Source organism: Rhineura floridana, chromosome 9, assembly GCF_030035675.1.
Source record: "Rhineura floridana isolate rRhiFlo1 chromosome 9, rRhiFlo1.hap2, whole genome shotgun sequence".
NCBI classification, from domain to species: Eukaryota; Metazoa; Chordata; class Lepidosauria; order Squamata; family Rhineuridae; genus Rhineura; species Rhineura floridana.
The window spans coordinates 52,307,784-52,333,637 of record NC_084488.1 but is presented as its reverse complement, the minus strand read 5'-3'; the positions used below and the strand labels follow the sequence as shown (position 1 = coordinate 52,333,637).

Here is a 25,854-nt window from a genome sequence, read left to right as displayed (position 1 = left end):
CTTGAAGCAGGTCACTTCACCCAGTTATATAGCCGGGACAGCCCTGAGTTTCTTTCTGGTACACCTGAATTTAGCATCTGTCTAAAATAAATATTACTTTTGTTTAATAGTTTTGTTGCCTCTGAATTCTGACCCTATGAACTACAGTGCTTTGAACAGATGTTCAAGGCATGTTATGTTTGAAAATACAGAGAAGAGCAGTGGCCCAAGTCAAATATAGAAAGTTTTTGTCATTTGCATTCCTCACTGTTAGCAAATCCCCATGAACAGCTTATCACCTTGGATGTAAAGAAAGAAATGGAGGTGATGAAGTGTACTGGTGTTGGTCTCCAGTGTGAAAACTGGTTAGACTATTACATGTTCGATAATGAAAGGCATAGAAAGTCATCTAGAGTAGAATCTAGATCCATGGTAGAGATCAAGCCATTAACCTGTTAAATTGTTCTAAAGAACAAAAGCAAACAACCAAAACTTCATTGCAAGTCCAATGTATTGCTGTATTTTGCATACCTGATTGCTTTAAGAGCAAGGGCAAAGTCTTTCAGCAAAAGATAAGCGTCTCCTTCATGTATACTAAAAATTTAAAAAAGTAGGTTAACAAAGTTATATATATCAGGTACTTTTAGTATTCAGTTAATACAGACATGATTCAACTAGCAAATGCATCTTTCCCTCATAAAGAAAAACTGTCCTGCAGTTCATGAAAAACTAGCAACAAGGAAACTTTGCATTTGACTTAATTTAATTTAAGCTCTGATAAGGATACAGAAGTGACAGAGTGAAACTATTGTGACCAATACTTTTCAGTATTCAAAAATCCCATGTATTGATTGAAATGCACAACAAGTGGCCGTGACCAAAAAGGAGGGTTGTAGCTTACGGAGATGATGCTGTAGAGCCCCATTATGTTTAGTGTACGCAATGCATTTAGTCATTTAGTTTTTTATACTAATAATGAAAGGAATCAAGAAAAAAAAATCTCTCACCCATTATCCTGAGCCATTGCTACCAATGATCCATGTTTATAGAAGTCAAGCGCATATGCATTAAGTGGCATAATTCTTCCCTGATTATCATGCATCTTTGAATAGAGGATTGGAATATTTGCAGCAGTAATACCTATTGTTCGCAATATGACCTGCAGAAACAGTAGAACACATTTCTTTTTCATACTATTGTTACTTATTTGTATATCTTCATCATACAGCAATAAATCCATTCTGAACCTATAAACATTCTAGACGGGATCCCAACAACCCATTTCATGTGCTTAAGGGGAGAGATGGCAAGTCTCTCAGACAGAAGCAGACCTTGGTAGTAACCAAGAGACTTTCAAAAGCATGGATGTCTTCTGTCAGAAAAAGAATTAAAAAAAACCCACTCAGACAATGCGCATGAAGTACCCCTTTCATTCCTAACCCATTTGTCCAAAATTAACAATAGTTCATTTTATTTTATTTAGATATTTTTAAACCACACTTTCATATAAGGCTGCATACAATCTAAAAATAGAATATTACAATAAAAAAAACAAGAACGTCAAACACATGAGTAAAAGCTGCTTGGCAAAGAAACTCAAGTGCAAAAGGCCTGTCTGAATAATAGTTTTCAGATCACTCCTGCCAAATCTCTATTGGGAAGGAGTTCCACAGGGCAGGGCCACATCAAAGGCTCAGTCCCTGGTAAAGGCCAGCCAAACCTGGGCTACCCATGGATCCACTTGATCGTTAGCCAGTCCAGCTCCCAGAGAGGGGCCCAGTCTCTCAAGTGAATTATCTAATGCCCTCACACTGGTAAGTCTGATTTCCATATATATATATATATATATATATATGAAGTAATTTGGTACCAGAAAACAGGGAATACACAAGTACAATATAATCTACAATCCATGACCTCTTTAGTTCATATGGCATTTCCAAATGCTCTTGAAATTAGTAGTCAAACCTTTAGTAATACTTTATAAATCTTCCCCACTTACACTGTTGACAGTCCCTGCATGTAGTAAATCAAGTTCTGTATTTCTTGAAAGGCACGCAAAAGGTGAAACTGCTGTCCTTCCCTTGTCACAGCTCATTAAGTGAGATGCAAGCGGAGAATCAGATTGTTCTTTACTTGAAAAATCTAATAAAAACATTGAAAATGTAAATTAATCAGTGGATAAAAATAGCAATAAATATAGAACAAGGTATATTTATTCTATATGACCAAATATATTTATTCTTTATATATATATTATGACCAAAGTCCTCAGATCTCCCAATATATGTGAACCATACATTCTTTTATTCTTCTTCACTTTTTTTTGTCTGTAGTGAAACTAAGCCAAAGGGTATGTAACTGAAACAATCAGATATTCATCCCTTGTCTACCCATGCCTCCGTTTCTCCTCTTCCTCTGTTGATTCCCTGTGGTATTTTAGGTTGCAATATATACATATTGCCATACAAATATATATATGCACTTTATTTGACATTTAGGATCAGATTTGGAAGAGACCGAAAAGACCAACCAGTCCATCCTCCTATACAAACACAGAATCAACTCCTATCAGCCCCACACAGCAACCTTTTCTAAGGGTGGGGGTTCAGGATGATTAACAGGTAGCATCACACATATTGACTAATATACTCCACCTGACAGAATGCACCTCCCTGGTTTTGCCCCCCTTCAAAATATCCGCATGTTGAGCTCTATGGATGTAGGCTTCCCCTTTTTAGATGTCCTCACTCAACACGTGGACATAGGGGGCAGGAGAGAAGAGCAGGGAGGTACACAATATAATAATTCAGGTTCATTTCCAGAACAGAAAAAATAAAAGTTTCATAGAATTTTTGGTACAGCTTGGATTGTTTTGGAGGACTCACATGTAACTTGAATAGAAAACTAAGCCAAATCTTTATTTGTAACCCTTGCCCAGGCAGTCTGATCTGTTGCCCAGACAAATGTTGAGCCATCTTTGATGTCAACAGTGTAGTTATATGTGGCAAATTAACCCTTAACACTGAGGCCCAAAATGTGCTGAAGTGTTAACTGCACTAGAATCCATTCCACTCCAACCTACGGATTTTGCCTATGCTTGAAAGGTGTGACTCTCATCTACACTGACAGAACACCAAGAAAGTATAAGAATGCAAGAAGGGAAAAGCTCTGGAAATAGGAGTAACCTGACAATCTTGACCATAATCAAGTCAATAAGACATTTCATGCAATTGTAAGATGGCATTGAATCTCTCTCTGTCTCTCTCTCTCTCTCACGCACGCATGCACACACAGGGATAGGTCTCAACTTAAAAGGCTTGTTGAAAGAGGAAAGTCTTCAAAAGGCGCCAAAAAGATATTCAAGGGGAGGGAATTCCACAGGGTAGGTGCCACCACATTAAAGGTCCGTTTCCTATATTGTGCAGAAGGAAACTCCTAATAAGATGGTATCTGCAGGAGGCCCTCACCTTCAGAGCGCAGTGATCGACTGGGTATATAAGGAGCAAGATGGTCTTTCAGATATCCTGGTCCCATGCTGTATAAGGCTTTGTACACCAAAACTAGAACCTTGTACTTGGCCCGGTAGCAAATAGGCAGCCAGTACAATACTTTCAGCAGCGGAGTGACATGTTGGCGATACCCCACCGGAGTGAGCAGTCTCGCTGCCACATTTTGCATCAGCTGCAGCTTCCAGACCATCCTCAAGAGCAGCCCCACATACAGCACATTACAATAATCCAGCCTGGAGGTTACCAGTACATGGACAACAATGGCAGGGCTATCCCGGTCCAGAAACAGCCGCAGCTGTCTTACCAACTGAAGCTGATAAAAGGCACTCCTAGTCATGGAGGTCACCTGGGCCTCTAGTGACAAAGATGGATCCAGGAGCACCCCCAGACTATGGACCTGCTCTTTCAGAGGGAGTACAACCCTATCCAAAGCAGGCAACTGACCAATTACAGTAGGGCCCCACTTTTCGGCATTCTGCTAATGCGGCGGTCTCAATTAGACTCAGTTAGATTAAGGCCCTACTCATACAGTGCTTGTTCCACTTTTATGGCATTTTTTGGGTGTCGGGCACCATTTTATTGATGGAGTTCTGCTTTATGGAGGGTTTCGCTTTTCAACTGGGGTCTGGAATGTAACTCGCCATATGCATGGGGCCCTACTGTATCCGAACTTGGGAACCACCAACCCACAGTGCCTCCATCTTGCTAGGATTCAGACTCAAGTTTATTGGCCCTCATCCAGCCCACCACCGAGTCCAGGCAGTGGTCCAGGGCTTGCACAGCCTCTCCTGATTCAGATGTTACGGAGAAATAGAGCTGGTATCATCAACATACTGCTGACATCTCGCCCCAAATTTCCTGATGACTGCTCCCAAGGGCTTCATATAGATGTTAAACAGCATGGGGGACAAGATGGTACCCTGCAGCACCCCACAGCACAACTGCCAGGGGGCCGAAAGACAGTCACCCAATGCTATTCTCTGAGAGCGACCCTGTAAAACAGTGCCTCCAATACCCACCTCACCAAGTTGGCCCAGAAGGATACCATGGCTAATGGTATCAAAAGCTGCTGAGAGATCAAGTAAGAATAACAGGGCCGCACTCCCCCTGTCCTTCTCCCAATAAAGGTCATCCATCAGGGCAACCAAGGCCGATTCAGTCCAATAACCAGGCCTGAACCCAGACTGGGATGGGTCAAGATAATCTGTTTCACCCAAGAGTACTTGCAATTGCTGCGCCACAACCCTCTCAATCACCTTCCCTAAAAACAGGATATTTGCAACCGGTCGGTAGTTGCCACAAACCAGTGGGTCCAGGGTGGGCTTTTTCAAGAGTGGTCAGATCACCGTTTCTTTCAAGGAGGCTCGAACCACTCCCTCTCACAATGATGCATTGACCACACCCTGGATCCACTCAGTCAGACCCCCTCGGCAAGCTTTAATAAGCCAAGAAGGGCAACGGTTGAGAGGACACGTTTCTGGCTGCATCATCACAAGCACTTTGTCTACATCATCAGGCTGCATCAACTGAAACCGTTCCCAAGAAGTTGCAGCAGATGTTGCACTGGACACCTCATTGGGGACTACAGTAGATGTAGATGGGGCATCAAGACTGCTACGGAGGCGAGCAACTTTACCCTTAAAGTGCCTTGCAAACAATTCACAGTGGGCCTCCGAAGGGTCTAAAACTCCATTTCCTGGGGTTGATGTCAACAGACCCCTGACAATACGGAAAAGCTCCACCAGATGACTACTTGAGGATGCAATGGAGGCCCTCACCGCCACACAGTAGGCACAGTTATGATGTTTTACTCATGCCCGATCAGCCTCACAGTGCATCTTTCACCACTTGTGCTCAAGCCATCGTCCAGCCTGTTTCATTGCCCTTAGCACACTGGTGTACCAAGGTGCAAGCCGGGCTCCACAATGCCGGAGAGGGCACTCAGAGGCAACTGTGTCAAGAGCCCGACGCACCTCGCTGTTCCACAGCATGAAAAGGGCTTCAACAGGTCACCTGTTCTATCTACTGGGAACTCCCCCAGGACATTCAGGAAGCCTGTGGATTCCATTAGGCTCCGGGGGCAGACCATCTTAATCTGTCCACCACCCCTGCATGGAGGGATCGGAGCCATAAGTCTAAACTTCATCAGGAAGTGATCTGACCATGACAATGGGGTGACATCCACCCCTCCATCTCCAGACAACCCCTTCCTCCATCTGGAGCAAAAACCAAGTCAAGGGTGTGCCCTGACCTATGTGTTGGGCCAGTAACAACTTGAGACAGCCCCATGGTCGTCATAGAGGCCATGAAGTCCCGAGCTGGAACACTAGAGGCAGCCTCAGCATGGACATTGAAATCACCCAGGACTATCGTTCTGGGCTCCTCCAACACCACAGCCAAGACGGCCTCTGCCAGCTCGTTCAGAGAAGCTGCCGGGCAGCAGGATGGACGATACACCAGCAGCAACCCTAATTTACTGTCTTTACAGCCAGCTCCAAGACAGAGTGGTTTCTGTGACATTTAAGTTCTGTAGACCACAGCAACTACTCCCCCCCGTCCCTGCAGCCTGTGCTGGTGTTGCACCGAGTATCCAGGTGGGCAAAGTTGGGTCAGATCAACTCCTCCGAGCTCACCCATCTAGGTCTCAGTAATGCACACCAAATCGGCACCTTCATCCACAATCACATCATGGATGAGAGTGGTCTTATTCTGTACCGATCTGGCATTAAATAACAACACACACAGGCCAGTGGGCACAGCAGATAAGCAACGAGGAACCCATCCATGAGAGGAATGGCAGCAAGGAACAAGGCGCATATAGCCTTGCCCTCGTCTTCTATGGTAATTCACCACCTCCTCATGGCTATATTTCCCTCTGCCTGTAATCATTGAAATTGGGGTGGCATCCACCATGTTCCTCCACACTAAGACTCCTCCTAAACACCTGATACGGACCCAACACGAGCCCACCAACAAAGCCTGCCGGAGCCAATTATCCCAGTAGGCCTCTGCGAGAATTGGAAACAGTCATACCCATTCAATTTTTTTCACGCAGGACCCATCTACTCCACTTCCTATCTCACACCCAGGGAGGGCCAGCGTTCTGCCAGTTACAGATTCTCACTCTGAAGGCATCTGGCGACTTTCTCCTATCATTCAGTTCACTGCAGACTCCCACCCTGTGCAGGAACTACACATGCACCACACAGCCTCCCCACCACCAATCTCCTGTAGATTGGTTTAAAAGAAAAGGTAATAGAAGGGGGGGTAGTGTCCTCATGACTCCCTAAGGGACTCCCCAAGGGGCAACCCCCTTTGGTGTCACCACTTTGGTGGCGACCCCGGCGGCGGCAGACCCACCGCCCAAGGGCAGCTGGGCTTTTATGTCTCCTGCTCCCAGCCAGCAGCTGCTGCGGGAGGCTACAAGATTAACTGTAGCCTCTCTCTGGAGCCAGGGTCAGACAGGGGTCCCAGTCCTTGCAGCACTTACTAGGGACTTCAGCTGTCTCAAGGGACGGCAACCCAAAGGAGCTAGCAGCAAGCACCCAGATGCTCAGATACTCACTCCCAGTCACTATCCTTATAGTCACTTCTGAATCCAGCTAAAAGTGATCTCCATGTTGTAATACCAAACCGCTGTAGCTCTGGTAATTATGAAGAACCTTGGCCAGGTTGATGAGAGACATTCTGCACATATCTACTCAGAAGAAAGACCCATTGAGTTCAATGGACTTATGCCTACTGGACCACCATTATAACTAGTGTGACATCATGCCCAGGGAGTGGAACTAGTATTTATATTTAGGTTTCTATGATCTGAGTTCCTTAATACAGGGTTCCCTACCAATCTCCCAAGCCCCCTGCCACTAGGGAGTCTGTAACCAAACCATCTTATTGTGGTAGCAGCAGTGGGAGATCCTGTGGTGGAAGAACCGCTACTACATCCTAAGTGTGAGTGGCTTGGTCTAGCCAGGGCAGATGAGGGAGGCCCTTTTCATTGGTTTTTTTCACCCTTCAGCTCTCCTCCACTGGAGGGACATTTATGTTGCTTCCCAAAGCCTACTGACAGCTGACTAATGGGTTTCAGGTTTGCACACTATATCAGTTTTGTATCAAAGATATATAAACGATGTCTGCTTACCAAGGTCTGAAAGTGGAAGTTTATATTCTTGCTTCATATCAGCCAAGGTGGAAACAGTCTGTAGAAACTGTCCAAAATTCTCTGCTATTTTGCAGTTGTATTCATGCAAAGCATTAGCAAAATCTTCAGGGAGATCTTCAAGAAACACCTAAAGGCAACAGAATATTTGCCTGAGAGGTAAATAATTTTCAACCCTGAAAAGTATTTTCCCATTGATACATTTAGACCAGGGGTTCTTAATCTGAGGTCCATGGAACTTGGATGGGGAAAAAAATTACATCTTTATTTTCACTAACCTGTAACTGAAATTTAGCATCTCCTTCAACTATGAATGTAGGCAACAAATCACAGTAGTATTAGCAGTACCTGTGACTTTGTCACCAATAGAAATCACAGATATTTTCATATCACATTACAGTTGTTGCAGATATCTCAAAATATTGTTTACACTCATCACTACTTCGAAATTATGGTAGTTATTAGACCTGGCTCTAGATCGCACATGATCGCAGTCTTCCTCTCTACAGACGCTCATGCGACATAGCTGGCCAACTATCGGGCAACTCTGTGCCTAGTAGTCATTCAGCCACCAAAAGGTAAAGTCAAGCAAAACTTTGACTGGAAAGAAAAGCTTCATACACTTTGCACAGATGGAGCTCCTGCAATGCTTGGTAATACATCTGGTTTTGCTACGTTAGTGAAAAAAGAAGCTCCTCACGTTGTCGTCACTCATTGCTTTTTACACAGACATACACTGGCAACAAAGACTCTTCCAACAACCCTGAAAGAAGTTTTGTCAACAGCTATAAAAATCATCACCTTTATCAGAAGCAGGTCTCTGAATCATCACATTTTTAAAAGATTTTGTCAGGAAATGGGAGCAGAATATGAAGTGTTTCTCTACCACACAGAAGTTCACTGGCTTTCAAGAGGACAAGTCTTGAAGCGCTTGTTTGAACCAAGGGCAAAAGTTTCACTTTTGCTGAAAGAAAAAAAAACCCACCCTTGGAACACTTCGAAAGAAAGGATTTTTATCCATGGGTTGGCTTACCTGGCAGATATTTTTAACCATATAAATGAGGCTGAGAGGCAGTGACTGGCCCAAGGTCACCCAGTGAGCTTCATAGCTGTGTGGGGATTTGAACCCTGGTGTCCCAGGTCATAGTCCAACACTCTATCCACTACACCACACTGGCTCTCGTGAATGAGATAAATCTTTCAATTCAAGGTCCTGAAGTCACCATTATGGATGCAACTGACAATTACAAGCTTTCTTGGCTAAGCTGCCGATATGGAAGAAGGGAGTAGAGGCCGACATCCTTGCAAACTTTCAAATGTTGGAGGAAGTGCTTTACCAAGATGGAGTTGAGATACAAAATTCTCTGTCAATTTCTTTGAAAAGAGAAATCTGCATATACCTGAAAACACTTCAGAACTCTTTCAAAAGTTATTTCTATCTTGATGGCATTAAAGTTGAACCATGGATCTGCAATCCTTTTCTTTCTGATATAAACTGTATCGAAGATGTTGACCTAGCCAAAGATGAACTCATTGATCTTAGGACAAAAAACTTACTACAATTGGAGTTTAACTCAAAAAGCTTTTGAGAATTCTGGTGTTCCTTGAGAGAAGCCTATGCTCGCCTTGTAAAGCGAGCTATGGAAGCTTTAATTCCATTTGCAACAATATATCTTTGCGAATTGGGATTTTCAACACGTAATCATCAAAACAAAAATTCAAAATTGATTGGATGTCTAACATGACATGTGTGTTGCCTTGTCAAAGACCCCACAGTTTAATGTTCTTATTCAAGCTAAGCAACAACAGCCTTCACACTGATATGTCTTCAAAAATAAAATTTAACTTTAACTTGCCTATATTTTAAATGTATTGTCTTATTTAATGTGTAAATAAAGAAGCACATATATTACTATATCACAAATTTGTTTTCTTAATATTTTGATAAATGTATTTCAATATAATTACTTTCCTTTGTAATCCTATGTGTTTTATTTTATGCATTTAAAAACATTATTCTGAGAAGGGGTCCATAGGCTTCACCAGACTGCCAAAGGGGTCCATGGCACAAAAGGACCCCTGATTTAGACATAGCTGGACTAACTGCTGCTCTTGTATATAGTTATTTCGATTAGGGATAGAATGATCTGTCAAACTCGGTTCTCTCTGTTTCTCATTTTTCTAATCTTAAATGTGGTTCTCCACATTTCTGCAGCAATTTCCATTTATTTATTTTTTTAAAAGCCTCATGAAAATTCTTCAGGATTTTAGTGTAAGTTTCTCTGAATAAGTACATTTTTGTATGCAATTCTGATGAATGTACATATTTTTGCAAGCAATTTATCCTAATATAATGCATTTTTGTATGTTATTTTCACCAATATGTTCATTTTGTGTACACTTCCCCCAATACATGCATTTGTAAACACTGCTTGGTTGGAGGACTGTATCACAAAATTTGGATAAGTGCAATTTTCAAAGGATGGCTGTGTTTCATTCTCACATTGTTTCAGGAAGTGTGAATTTGATACATTTGGCTTTAAATTCAAATGGAATCAACTTTCTCCCCCATCCCTAATTGGGATATATTGTTACAGCAGTTCCCATTTATATTGTATTGTGCTTATAGCAATGAAGCCTCTGGCACTAGTCATGTGGACTTGTGTAGTAGGTCAGTTGCTCAAGGAACTAAACCCTTTGCAATCCAGCTTCTGGGAGACAGAAAGTTGACAGTTTGGCTGGGACTAAAACCTCACACCAGGGGTAAGTGAAAATCAAGAAGAGATTAAAGGATTTAAGGAATCAAGCCCAGAGGCAAGGAGGTTGAAGGAAGAATAAAGGAGTAGGGGAGGAAAATTGACAGTTTCGTCCATCGCTAGTCACCAGCATCCCTTTTTTTCTTTCCATTTGTTAAAGGGCAGCAGTATTCAGTATTCAGTGTGAGGTGAGGCTGCAGCCACCACCATCTTCATTTTTCCAGAATGCCTCTACACAGCCAGACTGGAAAAATTAAGATAGTGGCTTCTCTTCCCTGAGCCAGGCTGAGTGCCAATGACTGTCTCTCAGGTGGAGAGAAGGTGGCAATGAAACTGCAGGGACAGTGGTGGGGATGCACAGTGGTACTCAGCCTGGTACTGAGAAAAGCAGCAAGGGAGAAATGGCTACAGCAACTGCCACCTTCATTTCCTGGGGGCAGTACAGAGGGCACCCTGAGTTCCCTCAAACCCAACATGGAAATTGCTCAGAAGCATAAAGGGGGGGGAATAGTCCTCCAATGTCTAGGTTTAACGTGAAAATTCTGGTCATTGTGCATTCTACTGTCACTGCAATGCTGTGACTGGCAATTTCAAATTGGGCTGAAAAGCAGGGGCAGGGACAGGATGCATTCCACATATTTATTTGAACTTACCAGCTTTCTTTAGCTGCAGGCTGCCCATCATGTGTGTCTGGAGCAGGAGCAAGGGCAGCAGTTTCCCACTTGCTCCCTGTCCCTGTGAAACATAACCCCCAGATTCCTAGCTTTCATTTTTAAAAAGAGTATGTTTCTAGCATTTGTAGAACCTGAGATATGAGGCAAAATGTACAGGCACTATTTTTCTCAGGGTTTTTTGTGATAAGCCAGCCTGCCCTGCTCCTCACTTTCAGTGTTTCACATCCACCATCACCCTGAATACTTTCTGCAGACACCCATGCTTTCAATCTGCGTTTTACAAAGCAATCCTAGCAACTGAAAGCCAGTGTAACGTATAGTGTCATAACTTATGTCAGTTTAACTTGCCCCTGTTCCAAACTCCATTCAGGAGGAATCTGACTTATACCACCCTTTTTGCTGTCTAATTTTTGCCAGGTTGCTAGGTTATGTGGCCAAGCTGAAAAGGGTTTAGAATAGGTGGAAATCTCTACTCGTCCCATCCCTGCCAAACACCTCAGAATGCCCCTTTTTGAGGGAATTACATTGACGTACGTTCTGCGAGGCTGAGCTGGGCTGAGGGATTTATGCTAGCATATCTCCAGCTGAGCTGGGAAGAGGGATGTATGCAGACATAGCCGTGGCTGAGACAGCCCAATATCCACCAAATTCAAACTCTCTCATCCCAGCAGATCTTGGGTTTGGATGGCTCCTGACCATGACGTCTGTGACACCAGCTGGTGCTGAATTACAAAGTGGTCGCAAAAGTTCATCCTCCAGCTTCAGAGAGATGAGGGAGGTGTCAGGTTGGCTGGGTTAAAAGCTCACACATGGCTATGGAAGTAGGGGCAGTGTAGAGTGAGTTGAGGGCTGAAAAACATACTGGAACCAATCCCCAGAAGGAAGGACAGAAACCCAGAGGCAAGCTGGCTAAAGAAAAGGCCATATAATAACTTTGAGATTTAATGAAGATTCTGTACCCTGAATAGATATATTTTTATATGCAGTACAGAAATGAGTAAGGTGATGAAACAAAACACAGGAAGCTGGCATATATAGGTGGAAGAGATAGAGACTCAAAGAAGAGGGGTGTGTCTAGAGAGCGAACAGGAAATAGAGTTGCCAGATCTAGACCCCAAGAAGGCTATTGTGCTTTTAGCTGTATTGATTTGGAATTTTTTCTCATAATCCAAACCACCTCACAGTATTAGAGTCCAATACAGAAGCTGCTTACTTGCAATTCTAGATGCCTTATTTCCCTAGTATAAATTTAATTTATCATTCAAGGAGTTGTCAACACAGAATAAAAAAATGGAGGCGAGGAGAGCAGTACCCAAAGAGAATTAACAGCATGTGGATTCTTCTGTTCACCTTTGATCACTGTTTATCGCACCTTCTTTAAACTATATCATTCTTTCCAAATTTGGCATTACCTCTTCATCTTTGTACCTTCTGAATATCGGTGGCCAATGTTCTTTCTCACATTTTCAGTGGCAAATAAACAAGATTTTGATCTTACCATTGATTGGTAAAATTTCCTTTCAGACTTAATAGCAGCAGCTGGTATATGCCTTCTTCCGAAAAGATGTGCCAATACTAGCACCAGCTTTTCCATCACATCCTTAGAGAAAATATGTGATCCTGTTTGGTACAGAAATCACCATTATATCAAATTAACCGGCATAATATTTATTTTTAAGTAATACAGAGTACTGCGATTTTAATGAACACACTTACTGCACTCAGCTCTTTAAGTTGGGTAAGAACTTGTAAACGTAACAACTGTAGTGACTCATAGGCAATACAGTTTTACAGAGGAATCATAAAGCCTTCCTTGCTCCCCCAACCTGGATTGGAGGTGGCCTCCAAAACAGGATTGTGGTAGGTAAATCATGAACCCCACACCTTCCCCTTCTCTAAGCAAAACAGGGAGGGAAAAGAAGTAATTGGTGCCCCTCCCCCTGTGCTCATCTAAACATACCTTTCTTACTTGGTTGACATAACTTGTGGAACAAGCCTTTCACGAGAAATGTAACTAGAACAATATTGGAAGGTTCGTGATAATGCAAATGGGTCACGAGTCCACAAAATCCTGTAGTGTTACCTTCCCTATCCACATATCCCTAAAAGAAGAAAACATTTTTGTATTTTAATAGATTTCCTACCCTAACTCAAGAGGCAAGCTGCAAAATACCATCTCACTTCAATCATGAGGTAACTTGTGAGCTGAAAAAAAGCAATACTCTCACATTGGTGTAACAAACTGTGCAGATGTTTTACAAAAATAATACAAACTAATTAAATTTCTTAAGTATTATAATAGTCATGAAATGGAAATGGACTGCCTTCAAGTCAATTCCGACTTATGGCGACCCTATGAATAGGGTTTTCATGGTAAGTGGTATTCAGAGGGGGTTTACCACTGCCTCCCTCTGAGGCTGAGAAGCAGTGACTGGCCTAAGGTCACCCAGTGAGCTTCATGGCTGTGTGGGGATTCGAACCCTGGTCTCCCAGATCGTAGTCCAGCACCTTAACCACTACACTACACTGGCTCTCTATAATAGTCATAGAAGATTAAAAAATGTGAAGCCTTCCATTTGTTCTAGAGCACACAGCTCATTTTGCAGAGTTTGGAGAAGTGAAGTGCCAAGCACTGAACTTTGAAATTTACTATCTGTAAGTGTGGACCAGAATGAAAGTTTGCAAAGTTTTCCAAAATTGAGCTTTCAGGAATAAATCTTGTGGGGGAATATTTCATTGGGGGTGGGTTTAAATCATTTAGGTGCAGGGCATTTTTTCCTATTCTTTTAAAACAAGGAAAATATACTTGATGGTGGTAGCAGCAGCAAAAACTGCGGTCTTCTTGGTGACAACCATTTTTCTAAGCCAAAAAGATCCTGCAAAAATGCTACATTGTATCACTTCAGAACCATTCTTGGGGAGAAAATGGCTGCTCCCAACTGGTGGCATCCGAGAAGTACTCCATTGCTGTTGCCACCAAAGGCAGTAACAAAACTAAAAATTTTCCCTGATTAAAAAGAAAGGAACAACCTTCCAACATTGCTTACTACCAGAGTAAGGGCACCACCCCCTACCAAAAATCTAATACACCTGAACATTAACAAAATGTCACATACACACTCCAGAATATTCACCACCTGCAGGCTGGTGAATTTCAAGTGATTATTTACTTTTTCAGTCCTGTGAGCTCAGAGACCCATACCATGCAGGACTCTTGCGTATCAGAGGGTGGTGCTACGTAAAAGGTAAGACCAAACCATTTGATTAAATAAGACTTGAAACCTTACCTCCTTCACAAGGAACTGTAAAGAAAACAAAAAATAGAGCTTCAACATCTTGAGGGCCCTTGGTTGTTTGAAGGATAACAGTGAATGTTTCAGTAACGACAGGACCTTTTGGAGGGGAGAAATTGATTAATACATTCCCAACATGTATATCTGACTAAAATATTTGAGATTTTAAAAATTTGATTGATTCAAAGTATTTCTTAACCACCCATCATCAAAAGATTACAGGGTGGTATACAAAAGTGTGAATGAAAATGCAATTTAAAACAACAAAGAACAGTGATATAATTGCACAACAATTGTGCAATGAAGAAAAACACACCATTCAACTAAGCAAGGGAGAGGGACTTCAGTCTGGTAAAGTGTGCATGTTTTCAAACAATCATTCAAATAATGATTTGAAAATTGTGAAAATGACACAAGATTGCCTGCTGTGGCTGAAGCGCATCCCAGATATTGTTGGGATATGTGGTTCAACTCCAACTTGTGGGTTGAGGCTGCATGGGGTTAAAAAGGGTAGCTAGAGAGGAGACCTCCTGATTGCTAGGCTAATACCTATCCTTTGATCTCCAGCTGTCTCTCCCTTCCTGCTAGACTGATATGCATAGGATGTTGACCACATCTCCTTCCTTCTTCCTCTCCAGGGGGAGAGCAGACATCTTCTCTTTGTCTCTCCCTCTTCTCCAAGCATGAGGGCAAACACTATGCTTAGTGTTTCCAGCTCAAACTTAGCTAGATGTTGAACTCTTTCCTATCAAGTATGTACATCCAGAATAAAGTAGTTATTTCTTATTTTAAAGCTTAAAGTCTCTGTCTGACTAATTCGCAGGGAAGGTGTAATCTTTAGCAAAGATTCAAATACACAAAGTTCATTCAGACGCTCAAATATCTAATTTTGCTACTCTGCAATAGATATGTGATTCCATTTTGCAGAACGATGGAAATATCCATACCAATAGTCTGGAAAGTTTTACATATCCCTGATTGGTGCCTATGTCTCTCTCCCCCCTTCCACCTGTTAGAAGTGGGAAAACAGCAACTCCCATTTGGTCCTCTTTGCATGGGGAGAGAGACAGAGAGATGGTCCTCATAGCTGGCTAGGCTGCCACTGAACTGCGCTCATCTTTTCTGTCTGTCTTCCTTCCATGTAAACTGATATGTCTCAGGGAGCTATTCACACCTCTGGCTCACTTTCCTGTTTACTCTCTTCTCTGCTGACCACCGAAGAAGAAGGAGCCATGTTCTCTTTGTCTCCTCTCCTCTAGCATGAGGGGCAACGTCCAGGCATGGTCATTGCAGCCTCCAACTTAGCTAGATAACTTAGCAGTTAATTTACTAAATCTCTAATTGGTCTACCAGCCATTGGAGCACCCAACACCACTCTCCCCATCCTGGTGATGGAATAGCATGTGTTTCACTGATCCAAGATCTGTGGAACTAAGGTGGTGGTGCATATTATGCCAGAAGCATGAAAAGCAGATATGTTAGTCGTGCACCCGCTGCTGCTTTGTCATTGTAATGTCCAAACCACCCAGAGAATCTAGCAAATAATTTATCATCTCAAAAAACCAAAGTCACTTTATTTATTTATTTATTTATTTATGCCTTTGAAAAACAGATTTCTAGCTCTGTTGGTTTCAGAAAAAGTTTGGAAGCATGCAGGCCAGTCCTGGAGCCCACAAGTGCTATGTAGGGACAAAGCAGATGTGATGTTAAATGAATTGGTCCATTTAAAAAACTACTCTTAAAAAAAAAATTAAACAGTGGTCACTAAGGAGGGAGGTGGGATTACCATTGTGGCAAATGAAGAGGGGAAGGGTCACAATCCTGATGCCAACCACACTGCTGTTTTCATTGCAAGGAAAGCTCCCATGGATACCACTGTGATCTTTCTTCTCAATACAAAGGGCAGCAGTGGGGGGGATTTACATTGGAATAGCAGCGAAGGAGAAAGGGTTAACCTCCCCCTCTTCACCAGGTACAGTCCAAATTTTGAACGCTCCTTACTGGTGGCTATTTAGTGTTTTTTTTTAAAAGTAACATACATGTTAAATTCATTAAGACATTTAGTGTCATGTATAGTATGGCCTAGAGTCTTCCAGTAATCAGAACTATCCAGAAACATCAATATGCTATAATGGCTAATGAAGCTTCCATTTGTTCCATACAAATATACTTAATTTATTCCCATTTACTTGAAATTAAAAGTAGATTAAACCTTGGCCATTACCATTTAGTGTTGATTTTTAACTTGTAGAATGAATTTTGAAAAACGCACTGGTTTGAAATTCTGTGAGGAAATTAGAGACGTTTAATTTAGCCTGCATTCCTGTAAAGCTTTCCCAGGTCTAAGTCCCACTGAAGTCAGTGGGTTTATTTCTGAGTAGACACATTTATGATCACACTGTTAATTAAGCTTGGAAGGTTTCATACATTGTTTTCCAATGCAAACCTCTGTATGTCAGCAGCAAGTCCCATTTGTGTTCAAACCCATTGTGTAGGTATAGGATTGCATCATAGATTATCAAAGATTGCTTTCATATAAGGATGTGGACTACCTTTGCTTTTGCATCCACTTTATCATCTGCTTTTGAAGCCAACAGCATGAGTCTCAGTATTAGAGAAATACTCAGAGGAAACTGTCCTCGAAGTTCAGGAACATTTGATTTAATGAGTTTCTGTATTTTAGGCAATGGAATGTCATAGAAAAAGACATCTCCCAACAAGTCGTAACCTCGTCGCCCAGCACGTCCAGACATCTATGAGGAAGCAATCAAATTTAGAAATCATCAAAGCAAATAATCAAGCAAAATTTGAAATCAACACATTTAAGACTATAGCAGAGAAGCTATTCATTCTGAACAGCAAATATTCACTTTTTTATTTATTTGCACCAATTTCTCTTAAGAGTGTTGTACCTGCGGAGGTAGTAGGGTAAGGTGAGACAAGCTTGGTTAATATATATTAAAATCTAAAGAGGGGAAGCCCTGAAAAGCCATCAAGTTGACATTTCCAAAAGGTTCTCAATACCAAGTTTGAGGGCCAAACTACACATGACATTAGTCATGCAATTCTGCTCTTAATTGTAGGGTGTGTTTTTCTTTTTCTTTTTTACAAATAGCCAGCATGGGAGGCCTGATCTGGATTAGAACCCTAGCAGAGGGGTAGGGCCAGGAGTGGTTGGTGCCCATTAGGAGGGGTAGGGTGGAAGGCAGGGAGACCTATAGTAAGTGCAACTAAAGCCAACAACAATTAATTCTAATTTTGTTCCCATCCTCCTCTTTTCTGAGTTCTGCAAGGGCAACACTGAGACTGAGGGTCCCTCCAGACTGGTATTTTTTGTGAGTGTATTCTGCAACATCCCATTGACACAATAATAATGCATTAGTGGTTGATTTATACTGGACTGTCCACACATAATTATGTTTTGTTAATCGTCCTGCAATGCTTCTCCAATGTTACCACATTATTGCCATCTGTAGGGGCATTCTTGCACTATAGTGCACCAAAATGGGTCAAAAGAAACCCTGGGACATTTGTGGCATGAAAAGTACAGGATTTCATCAAGAAGCTATGGGACATTCACTAACTGGAAATGAACCAGCATATCCATGCCAATAAGTTTGCAGGCACCAACAGTATTGAACACAGGACCATGTATAACTGCCCCAATAGCATCTTGAGCACAAATCAACATGATCATAGAATAAAAAGGATGTCAAAAGGGGCCTAATGGAAGAGGCAGCTGGCAATCAGTGCCAACCTGCTGGACTGGTTATAAGCAAGAAGGCAGGGCAATTGGGGGCTGACTGAAGGGCAGATGAGGTTGATGGGGCAGTGCTTAATTTATCTAATGGACCGGCCTCTTTTGACTGGGTAGGGGGGGCTTCAACTCTTTGCCCCATGCTGTGGGTCTAATCTGGATTGGGGTCCCTGCAACATAATTTGCATTGCTGTAAAAGATCTCATTTAAGTGCTATTGCACTTGGGGGCTCTTCATAGGCAACTGGTTGGCCACTGTGAGAACAGGATGCTAGATTAGATTCGTCTGATTCTGCAGGGATCTTATGTTCTTAAACTGCAAGGGTTAAAACTTCCTACCTATCACACCAGCATCCAAATTTGGATTGGGGCTCCTGTGCTAATTATTAGTTTTTTTAAAAGTCAAGGGCAAAACCATGTGAATAACATCATGTGTGGTTCGGTTTTAAGATCACTTATGCCTGCTCAGCAAAGGAGCAGAACTGTTAGACCAGCAAGGTAGTTGAAACACCAGCAGAATTTTCAGTTGTCCAACATCAGGTACTACTACAAACATTTGAAAATGATTTTCAGGGATCTTGAAAAAAGAGGTGGAAATCTCCCTATCCAACGCACTGTAAGATGAGGCATAGGCAAGATCCCACAAGCACTCGTGTATATGGGACAGGAAAAAACTGATTCAGCAAGCCAATCAGCAGGCTTATACTTTTAGACAGCAGAGGGAACCTAGATCTTTTTCATTTCTGCTTGAATTATTATTGAATAATGCTACCAGATTTATTTATTTATAATTTGCATAGAATTTATGGCATCTATATATTCCATTAAAATTCATAATCATATTTTAAAAAAATACAAGGTATAATCCATCCCCATGTAGGTATAGCCTTGCACTGGCAGGGATTGGCACAGGGCTCAATGAAGCTTTTCCTTGCTGTTCTTACACAACTGGCCCTCAGCATGGATTCACTGCAGCACATCAACCATTACAGAGAATAAGAGCACTGTACATTTCTTCAGTATTAACCTGGCATTCTTCTCCTCCGGCGGCCAGAGTAACTTATACGCCACAGCCCTGGCAAGGAAAGCAACATCTGGATGAGTTTATGTGATGAATACATGACATACCCATGGATACCTGGTGTCCCACATGGATGAATCCTGAGTGCTGGGCCCTGTGCCAGTCCTTCCCTTCACTTTGGATGTGCTATTTTTTAAAGTATATTAATTATGCCCATCTCCGAAATATGTATGAGCTTTTGACTAGTCCTAAAAATTAATCTCATTACCTGTCTATAGTTCAGAGCATCCAAATATACAGAATTCTGTACAAAAACAACAGATTTACATGGCATGTTGATTCCCAAAGCCAATGTTCCTGTGGCTGTAACCACCTTAAAAAAAGAAAAAAAGAAGGAACTCAATTACAGTGCCATCCTATGTATATAAATGCAGAAGAAATCCCCATTCATCTTAATGGGACATACTCCAAGGTAGGTAGGTGAAGGATTGCAGCTCTTATTGTAGTTTTAAAAGATGACTGTTAACACCAACTATCAATGTTAGTACTGCGATAAAACCTATCCATGCAGCACACAGTGGAGCTACATAAACAGGGACAGAGTTGGGGGAAGAGATTAATATAGGAGCATACAAAAATAGTGGCAGCATCTGAATCAATGCCAGTTATTGGATCTTGTGTATATTTAGTTAGTTTCAATTTCTATTCCACCTTTTGCTATCCAGTACACTTTCAAATATTCTATTAATAAAATGTCATCCATCCAGTCCATCAAGAAACTATTACATCTGTGACTTCAAAGCCAATTTTAAGCATACGATTTTTTTAAAGCCTCAAACTATTTTCATTCATTGCAATCCCTAAAACCTGCACTCATAGAAATATTGCAAGGAACTGACCTAATGACACTTCTGTGTTAAACGTCATGTTCATACAAGTTGGCCCCAAAACCACAAAGGGAAGGGAAATCTCTCTTAAAAACACACCAAACAGTAAAGGTTTCTCTTCCACAGAAGAAAAAACCAACTCCACCCATCAGCCCGAAATTTGGTGGGCTTCAGTAGAGGCTCCTATGGCTGCAAATTTCATCCATTTCTGCCAAGAAATAAAAAACTTAATAGGAATCCCCCCTTTTTAAATCCCATTTTGAAGGCTTCTGACACAGAAAACCATGCACTGTTTATCTCAAATTTGGCAAGCTTCATCCCCTCAGAAGGGGTTCTTATGCTAGCAAATGTCATCCATTTCTGTGGGAAAATAAAAAGTTATAACTATTTGTTCATTTCCTTATTATCGGCAATAGAGAAGACCCAAAAGCTTCTGGTTCAAAGTGAAACAAGAGCTCTATTCAAAACATCAATGCAGGTTCCAAAGTGAATTCTTTTTTGTGCATGCCTCTAGAAGGACAGGGAGAAAGGAAATTAGCTGGCCCAGTTTATTCCCCTTCCCTCACCTACCCTCTTCTCTCACCATAGAACCACTGTGTTTGTGGGGTACTCTTTCCATTCAGCAATAGAGGCCTTGCATGTGTCTTACTTGCACAAGAAGTAGGACCAACTTGATTCATGGACTTTGATGTGCCCAGGAAAGGAGCATACTTGCCAAGTACTGCTAGGACTCCCAATTCAAATGGGATACTACACATTTCTTACACAAGGTTCATGTCCAATGACATATTTAAAGTAGATCATTATCTGTTTTCCCTACAGCATTAGTAAATCAGCATAGTACTCACTCAGACAATGGATCCCTAGGATACTGGTGATAACATTTAAGTTTACTTATATAATGCTTTTCCAAGGTGAGCTATGCCCAAAGTGGCTGACAATGAACATCAGCTTCTTATCAAAATACATACAACTGGGAGCAGGGTAGCAGGTTTTTTACAAAGCATATCAATAAATAACAAACAAAAAAAACAAGCAATTTGATAAGCATAGGATATATTACAATGAAATAATCAAGACTAAATATATGTAAATTCTACAGAGCAAAATCAAAATTATCAGGACAATTTGTTTTAAAAGTAACCCAACACTACTAGTGCTAGGCTTGCTGCACTCCATGGGGTCCCAACAGCCTGATTTAAACACAGTGCAAGGTATGGGGGGTTCTTCCCATCTGTACAGAGCAATTAACCAATTTAATTTATTATTTATTTATTTATTAAATTTATATACCGCCCGACTAGCAATAGCTCTCTGGGCGGTGAACATAAAATAGCATAAAAATACAATGAATAACAAAATAATACTAAAATACAATCAACAATCCAATACAATAAACATTTTTAAAAGTAAATCAGTGTAACTTAAAATGCTTCAGAGAATAGGAAGGTTTTGACCTGGCGCCGGAAGGAGAGCAGAGTCGGCGCCAGGCGTACTTCCTCGGGGAGACTGTTCCATAGTTCGAGGGCCACCACTGAGAAGGCCCTAGATCTTGTCATCACCCTCCGGGCCTCCCTGTGAGTTGGAACCCGGAGGAGGGCCTTCGTAGCAGAACGTAGTGCACGGGCCGGTTCATATCGGAAGAGGCGTTCCGCAAGGTATCGTGGTCCCGCACCGTATAAGGCTTTATAGGTTAATACCAACACTTTGAATCTAGCCCAGAAACATATTGGCAACCAGTGCAAGCTGGCCAGAACAGGTGTTATATGCTCGGACCGCTTGGTCCTTGTCAGCAATCTGGCCGCCGCATTTTGCACTAGTTGTAGCTTCCGAACTGTCTTCAAAGGTAGCCCTACGTAAAGCGCATTACAGTAATCCAAACGTGAGGTTACCAGAGCATGTACCACTGATGTAAGGTCCTCTTTACTCAAATAGGGACGTAGCTGGGCTACCAACCGAAGTTGGTAAAACGCATTCCTAACCACCGAGGCTACTTGAGCCTCAAGTGAGAGGGAAGAGTCTAAAAAGACTCCCAGACTACGAACCCGGTCCTTTAGGGGGAGTGTAACCCCGTCCAGGACAGGGTATATATCCACCATCCGATCAGAGAACCCGTCCACCAACAGCATCTCAGTCTTGTCTGGATTGAGCTTCAGTTTGTTAACTCTCATCCAGTCCATTGTCGCGGCCAGGCAACGGTTCAGCAAATCGACAGCCTCACCTGAAGAAGATGAAAAGGAGAAGTAGAGCTGCGTGTCATCAGCATACTGATGACAACGCACTCCAAAACTCCTGATGACCTCTCCCAACGGCTTCATGTAGATATTAAAAAGCAGGAGGGACAAAACTGACCCCTGCGGGACCCCATATTGGAGAGCCCACGGTGTCGAGCAATGTTCCCCAAGCACTACCTTCTGGAGACGACCCGCCAAGTAGGAGCGGAACCTCTGCCAAGCAGTACCTCCAACTCCCAACTCCGCGAGCCTCTCCAGAAGGATACCATGGTCGATGGTATCAAAAGCCGCTGAGAGATCAAGGAGAATCAACAGAGTTACACTCCCTCTGTCTCTTTCCCGACATAGGTCATCGTACAGGGCGACCAAGGCTGTCTCGGTGCCAAAACCGGGCCTAAAACCCGATTGAAATGGATCTAGATAATCAGTTTCATCCAATAGCGCCTGGAGCTGGCCAGCAACCACCCGTTCCAAGACCTTGCCCAGGAATGGAACATTCGCCACTGGCCTGTAGCTGTTAAAATTATCTGGGTCCAAGGAAGGCTTTTTCAGGAGTGGTCTCACCACTGCCTCTTTCAGACAGCCCAGGACCACTCCCTCTCGTAAAGAGGCATTTATCACTTCCTTGGCCCAGCTACCTGTTCCATTCCTGCTAGTTTTTATCAGCCGGGAGGGGCAAGGATCCAGTACCGAAGTGGTTGCACGTACCTGTCCAAGCACCTTGTCCACGTCCTCAAGTTGAACCAACTGAAGCTCATCCAACAAAACAGGACAAGACTGTGCTCCGGACATCTCACTAGGATCTACTGCTATAACTTGAGAGTCTAGGTCCTGGCGGATACATGAGATCTTATTCTGGAAGTGATCGGCAAACTGATTACAGCGGGCCTCCGATGATTCCACCGTGTCCGGAGGATTTGAATGGAGAAGCCCCCGGACAACTCGAAAGAGCTCCGCTGGGCGGCAAAGAGATGATTTAATAGTGGCAGCAAAATGATGTTTTTTAGCTGCCTTCACTGCTCCTACATAGAGCTTAGTCGAAGCACTAACCAGCGCATAATTGTATCCGTCGGGAGTTCGTCTCCATTTCCGCTCAAGCCGCCTCCTATCTTGCTTCATCGCTCTCAGCTCCGGAGTATACCATGGAGCTGTATGAGCTCTACACAGGAGAGGGCGTGCAGGAGCGATCGTGTTTACAGCCCGGGTCATCTCCGTATTCCACAGAGTGACCAGGGCTTCAGCAGGAGCGCCAGTCCTATCAGCCGGAAAATCCCCCAGAGCCCTTTGAAAACCTTCAGGATCCATTATTCTCCGGGGGCGGACCATTTTAATAGGTCCCCCACCCTTGCAGAGGGAAGAGGTTACTGAAAGTCTAAACTTCAGCAAGCAGTGGTCTGTCCATGACAAAGGGAGTGTTGTAAAACTCCCCACATCCAGATCACTTTCCCCATGCTCAGTAGCAAAAACAAGGTCTAGAGTGTGCCCCGATACATGTGTTGGACCACTAACATATTGAGACAGCCCCATGGCTGTCATGGAAGCCATGAAGTCCTGAGCCGCGCCAGACAAAGTGGTCTCGGCCTGAATGTTGAAATCCCCCAGTACTATTAGTCTGGGGGACCTCAACAATATATCCGAGACCACTTCCGCCAGTTCAGTTAGGGAAGCCATTGGGCAGCAAGGTGGGCGGTACACCAAAAGGATTCCCAGCCTGTCCCTCTGGCCCAACACAAGGTGCAAACACTCCAGGCCAGTAACTGAATGAACATGGTGCTTGGTGAGTGAGATGGAACTCTTAATTTAAATGTTATGCCAGCTACATGGAACACCACATGGGTAATTTAAAAAAAAACAGCATCATTTTTAATGAGGCCTAAGTGATGGGAAGGAGAAAGGATAAGTCATGCCAACCAATCCGGTCTCTCCATTCAACTGTCACTCACCCCTCTTTCTGCCAGCTTCCAGTCCCCTGCACTCTAGTAGTGTAGCAATAATAGCTAATTTAAAAGGGGAAGAAGATGAGGATTCCCAACCCCTAAGGAAATATAATCCAGTTGATTTGACTTTAATAGCCAGGAACATATTTAAACAAACCATATGCCAAATAACTTGCAAGCATACAGAGGGTGATTGATAACATTAAAAAGGCATTCTCTCTTTCTCCATATACATACACATACATACATAGACACATGTGTGCGCATGTGTGTGCACACACATATGGATATTACATTGAGGGAAAATCAAATCGGTAAACCTGGATAAATCCCCTTCTGAAAAGCATCTCCACCATTTGCCTCCCTTTGGCTTCCAGAGAAGCATGATGATATCCAATGCCTCTTAGTGCCAGGTTTCGCAGTATTTGGTTCTTTTTCAAGAATCTTGCTCGATCAAATATCTTGGTCAAAGACTACGGAAGGAAAAACATTGTCTTAATAATGAATACGTAATAATAGTAGATGTGTCAAATCAGTTTGTCATTTCTACAACTTATTACATAAATGTAAAATGTAAATGTACGGCCTTCAAGTCGATTCTGACTTATGGCGAACCTACGAATAGGGTTTTCACGGTAAGCGGTATTCAGAGGTGGTTTACCATTGCCTTCCTCTGAGGCTGAGAGGCAGTGACTGGCCCAAGGTCACCCAGTGAGCTTCATGGCTGTGGGGGGATTCGAACCCTGGTCTCCCAGGTCATAGTCCAACACCTTAGCCACTACACCACACTGGCTCTCGCATAAATGTAAACTGACTTTAAACTGAATATATATTAGAAACCTTTGCCTATGTAAGTTTGACATCTTCTAATTATAAATTTGGGGAGATTTTCATAATCTGGAATATGCTGTGGACATACACAAAATATAAACATAAGAAATAATAAAATGGACAATTGGTGTATTGCTATTATATGTCTAGTTTTTAATGAAGATCAAGGGAAGCAGTTATTTATCAGAGTTTTATTTTAATACTGGAAATTAAAGAGTTTTAACCTCACCTCATTATCAATGGCATGTTCATTTGCATAGGTGCAGTCTGAAGGGATTTCAGAAATCTTCTCCATTTGCTTCCTTATGCTATCAAGCTCAGCCTCCCAGACAAATTTTTTGTCATCTTTATGGGTTACTCTAGTGTCGCTGCACAGAAGAATAAATTAATTACCAAGCAACATTTCAACATTTGTTGTTTCAGTTTCATGTATGCAATGAGACCCACCACACCTTGTGCTTCATTATGCATTTTGCACTTGAAAGGATGTTCCTAAGAACTCATTACAGGTGTGTGTGTGTATGCGTGATAACCAGACAGACAGACAGACAGAGGACTCATTTATATGTGATACAATGGTTCACATGTCATAGTAAGACTTGGTTCCTGGATTACTGTGAATGGGCTGTGAGAACAAACCTTGGCTTCCCATTGTGGCTTGTTTCAAGAGAAGCAAAATGTGGTCTTAGATTTGAACATCATGCTACGCCAAACTTCTTGTTGCTCCTGTTTGCGTTAGAGGAGACATGAAATGGTAGCTATTGGGCAGCATGCGCTCATTAATGGCAAGCAATTAACTATGGCTTACTGCAGGA

At 42.5% G+C, this 25,854-nt stretch overlaps 1 protein-coding gene across 2 annotated transcripts in view; it reads right to left on the bottom strand.

Moving 5' to 3' along the window:
• The window catches only part of LOC133364085 (probable ATP-dependent RNA helicase DDX60), a 76,905-nt gene that overhangs the window by 2,874 nt on the left and 48,177 nt on the right, over positions 1-25,854 (bottom strand). For both annotated transcript variants that reach the window (XM_061584137.1, XM_061584138.1), the window contains exons 28-38: positions 25,269-25,407; positions 24,529-24,681; positions 19,419-19,523; positions 16,926-17,126; positions 14,368-14,472; positions 13,041-13,182; positions 12,579-12,700; positions 7,633-7,780; positions 1,982-2,124; positions 987-1,138; positions 511-573 (exon numbers count right to left, since the gene is read on the bottom strand). In XM_061584137.1, the coding sequence (XP_061440121.1) occupies positions 511-573; positions 987-1,138; positions 1,982-2,124; positions 7,633-7,780; positions 12,579-12,700; positions 13,041-13,182; positions 14,368-14,472; positions 16,926-17,126; positions 19,419-19,523; positions 24,529-24,681; positions 25,269-25,407 (1,473 nt within the window). The remainder of the gene's footprint in view (positions 1-510; positions 574-986; positions 1,139-1,981; positions 2,125-7,632; positions 7,781-12,578; positions 12,701-13,040; positions 13,183-14,367; positions 14,473-16,925; positions 17,127-19,418; positions 19,524-24,528; positions 24,682-25,268; positions 25,408-25,854) is intronic.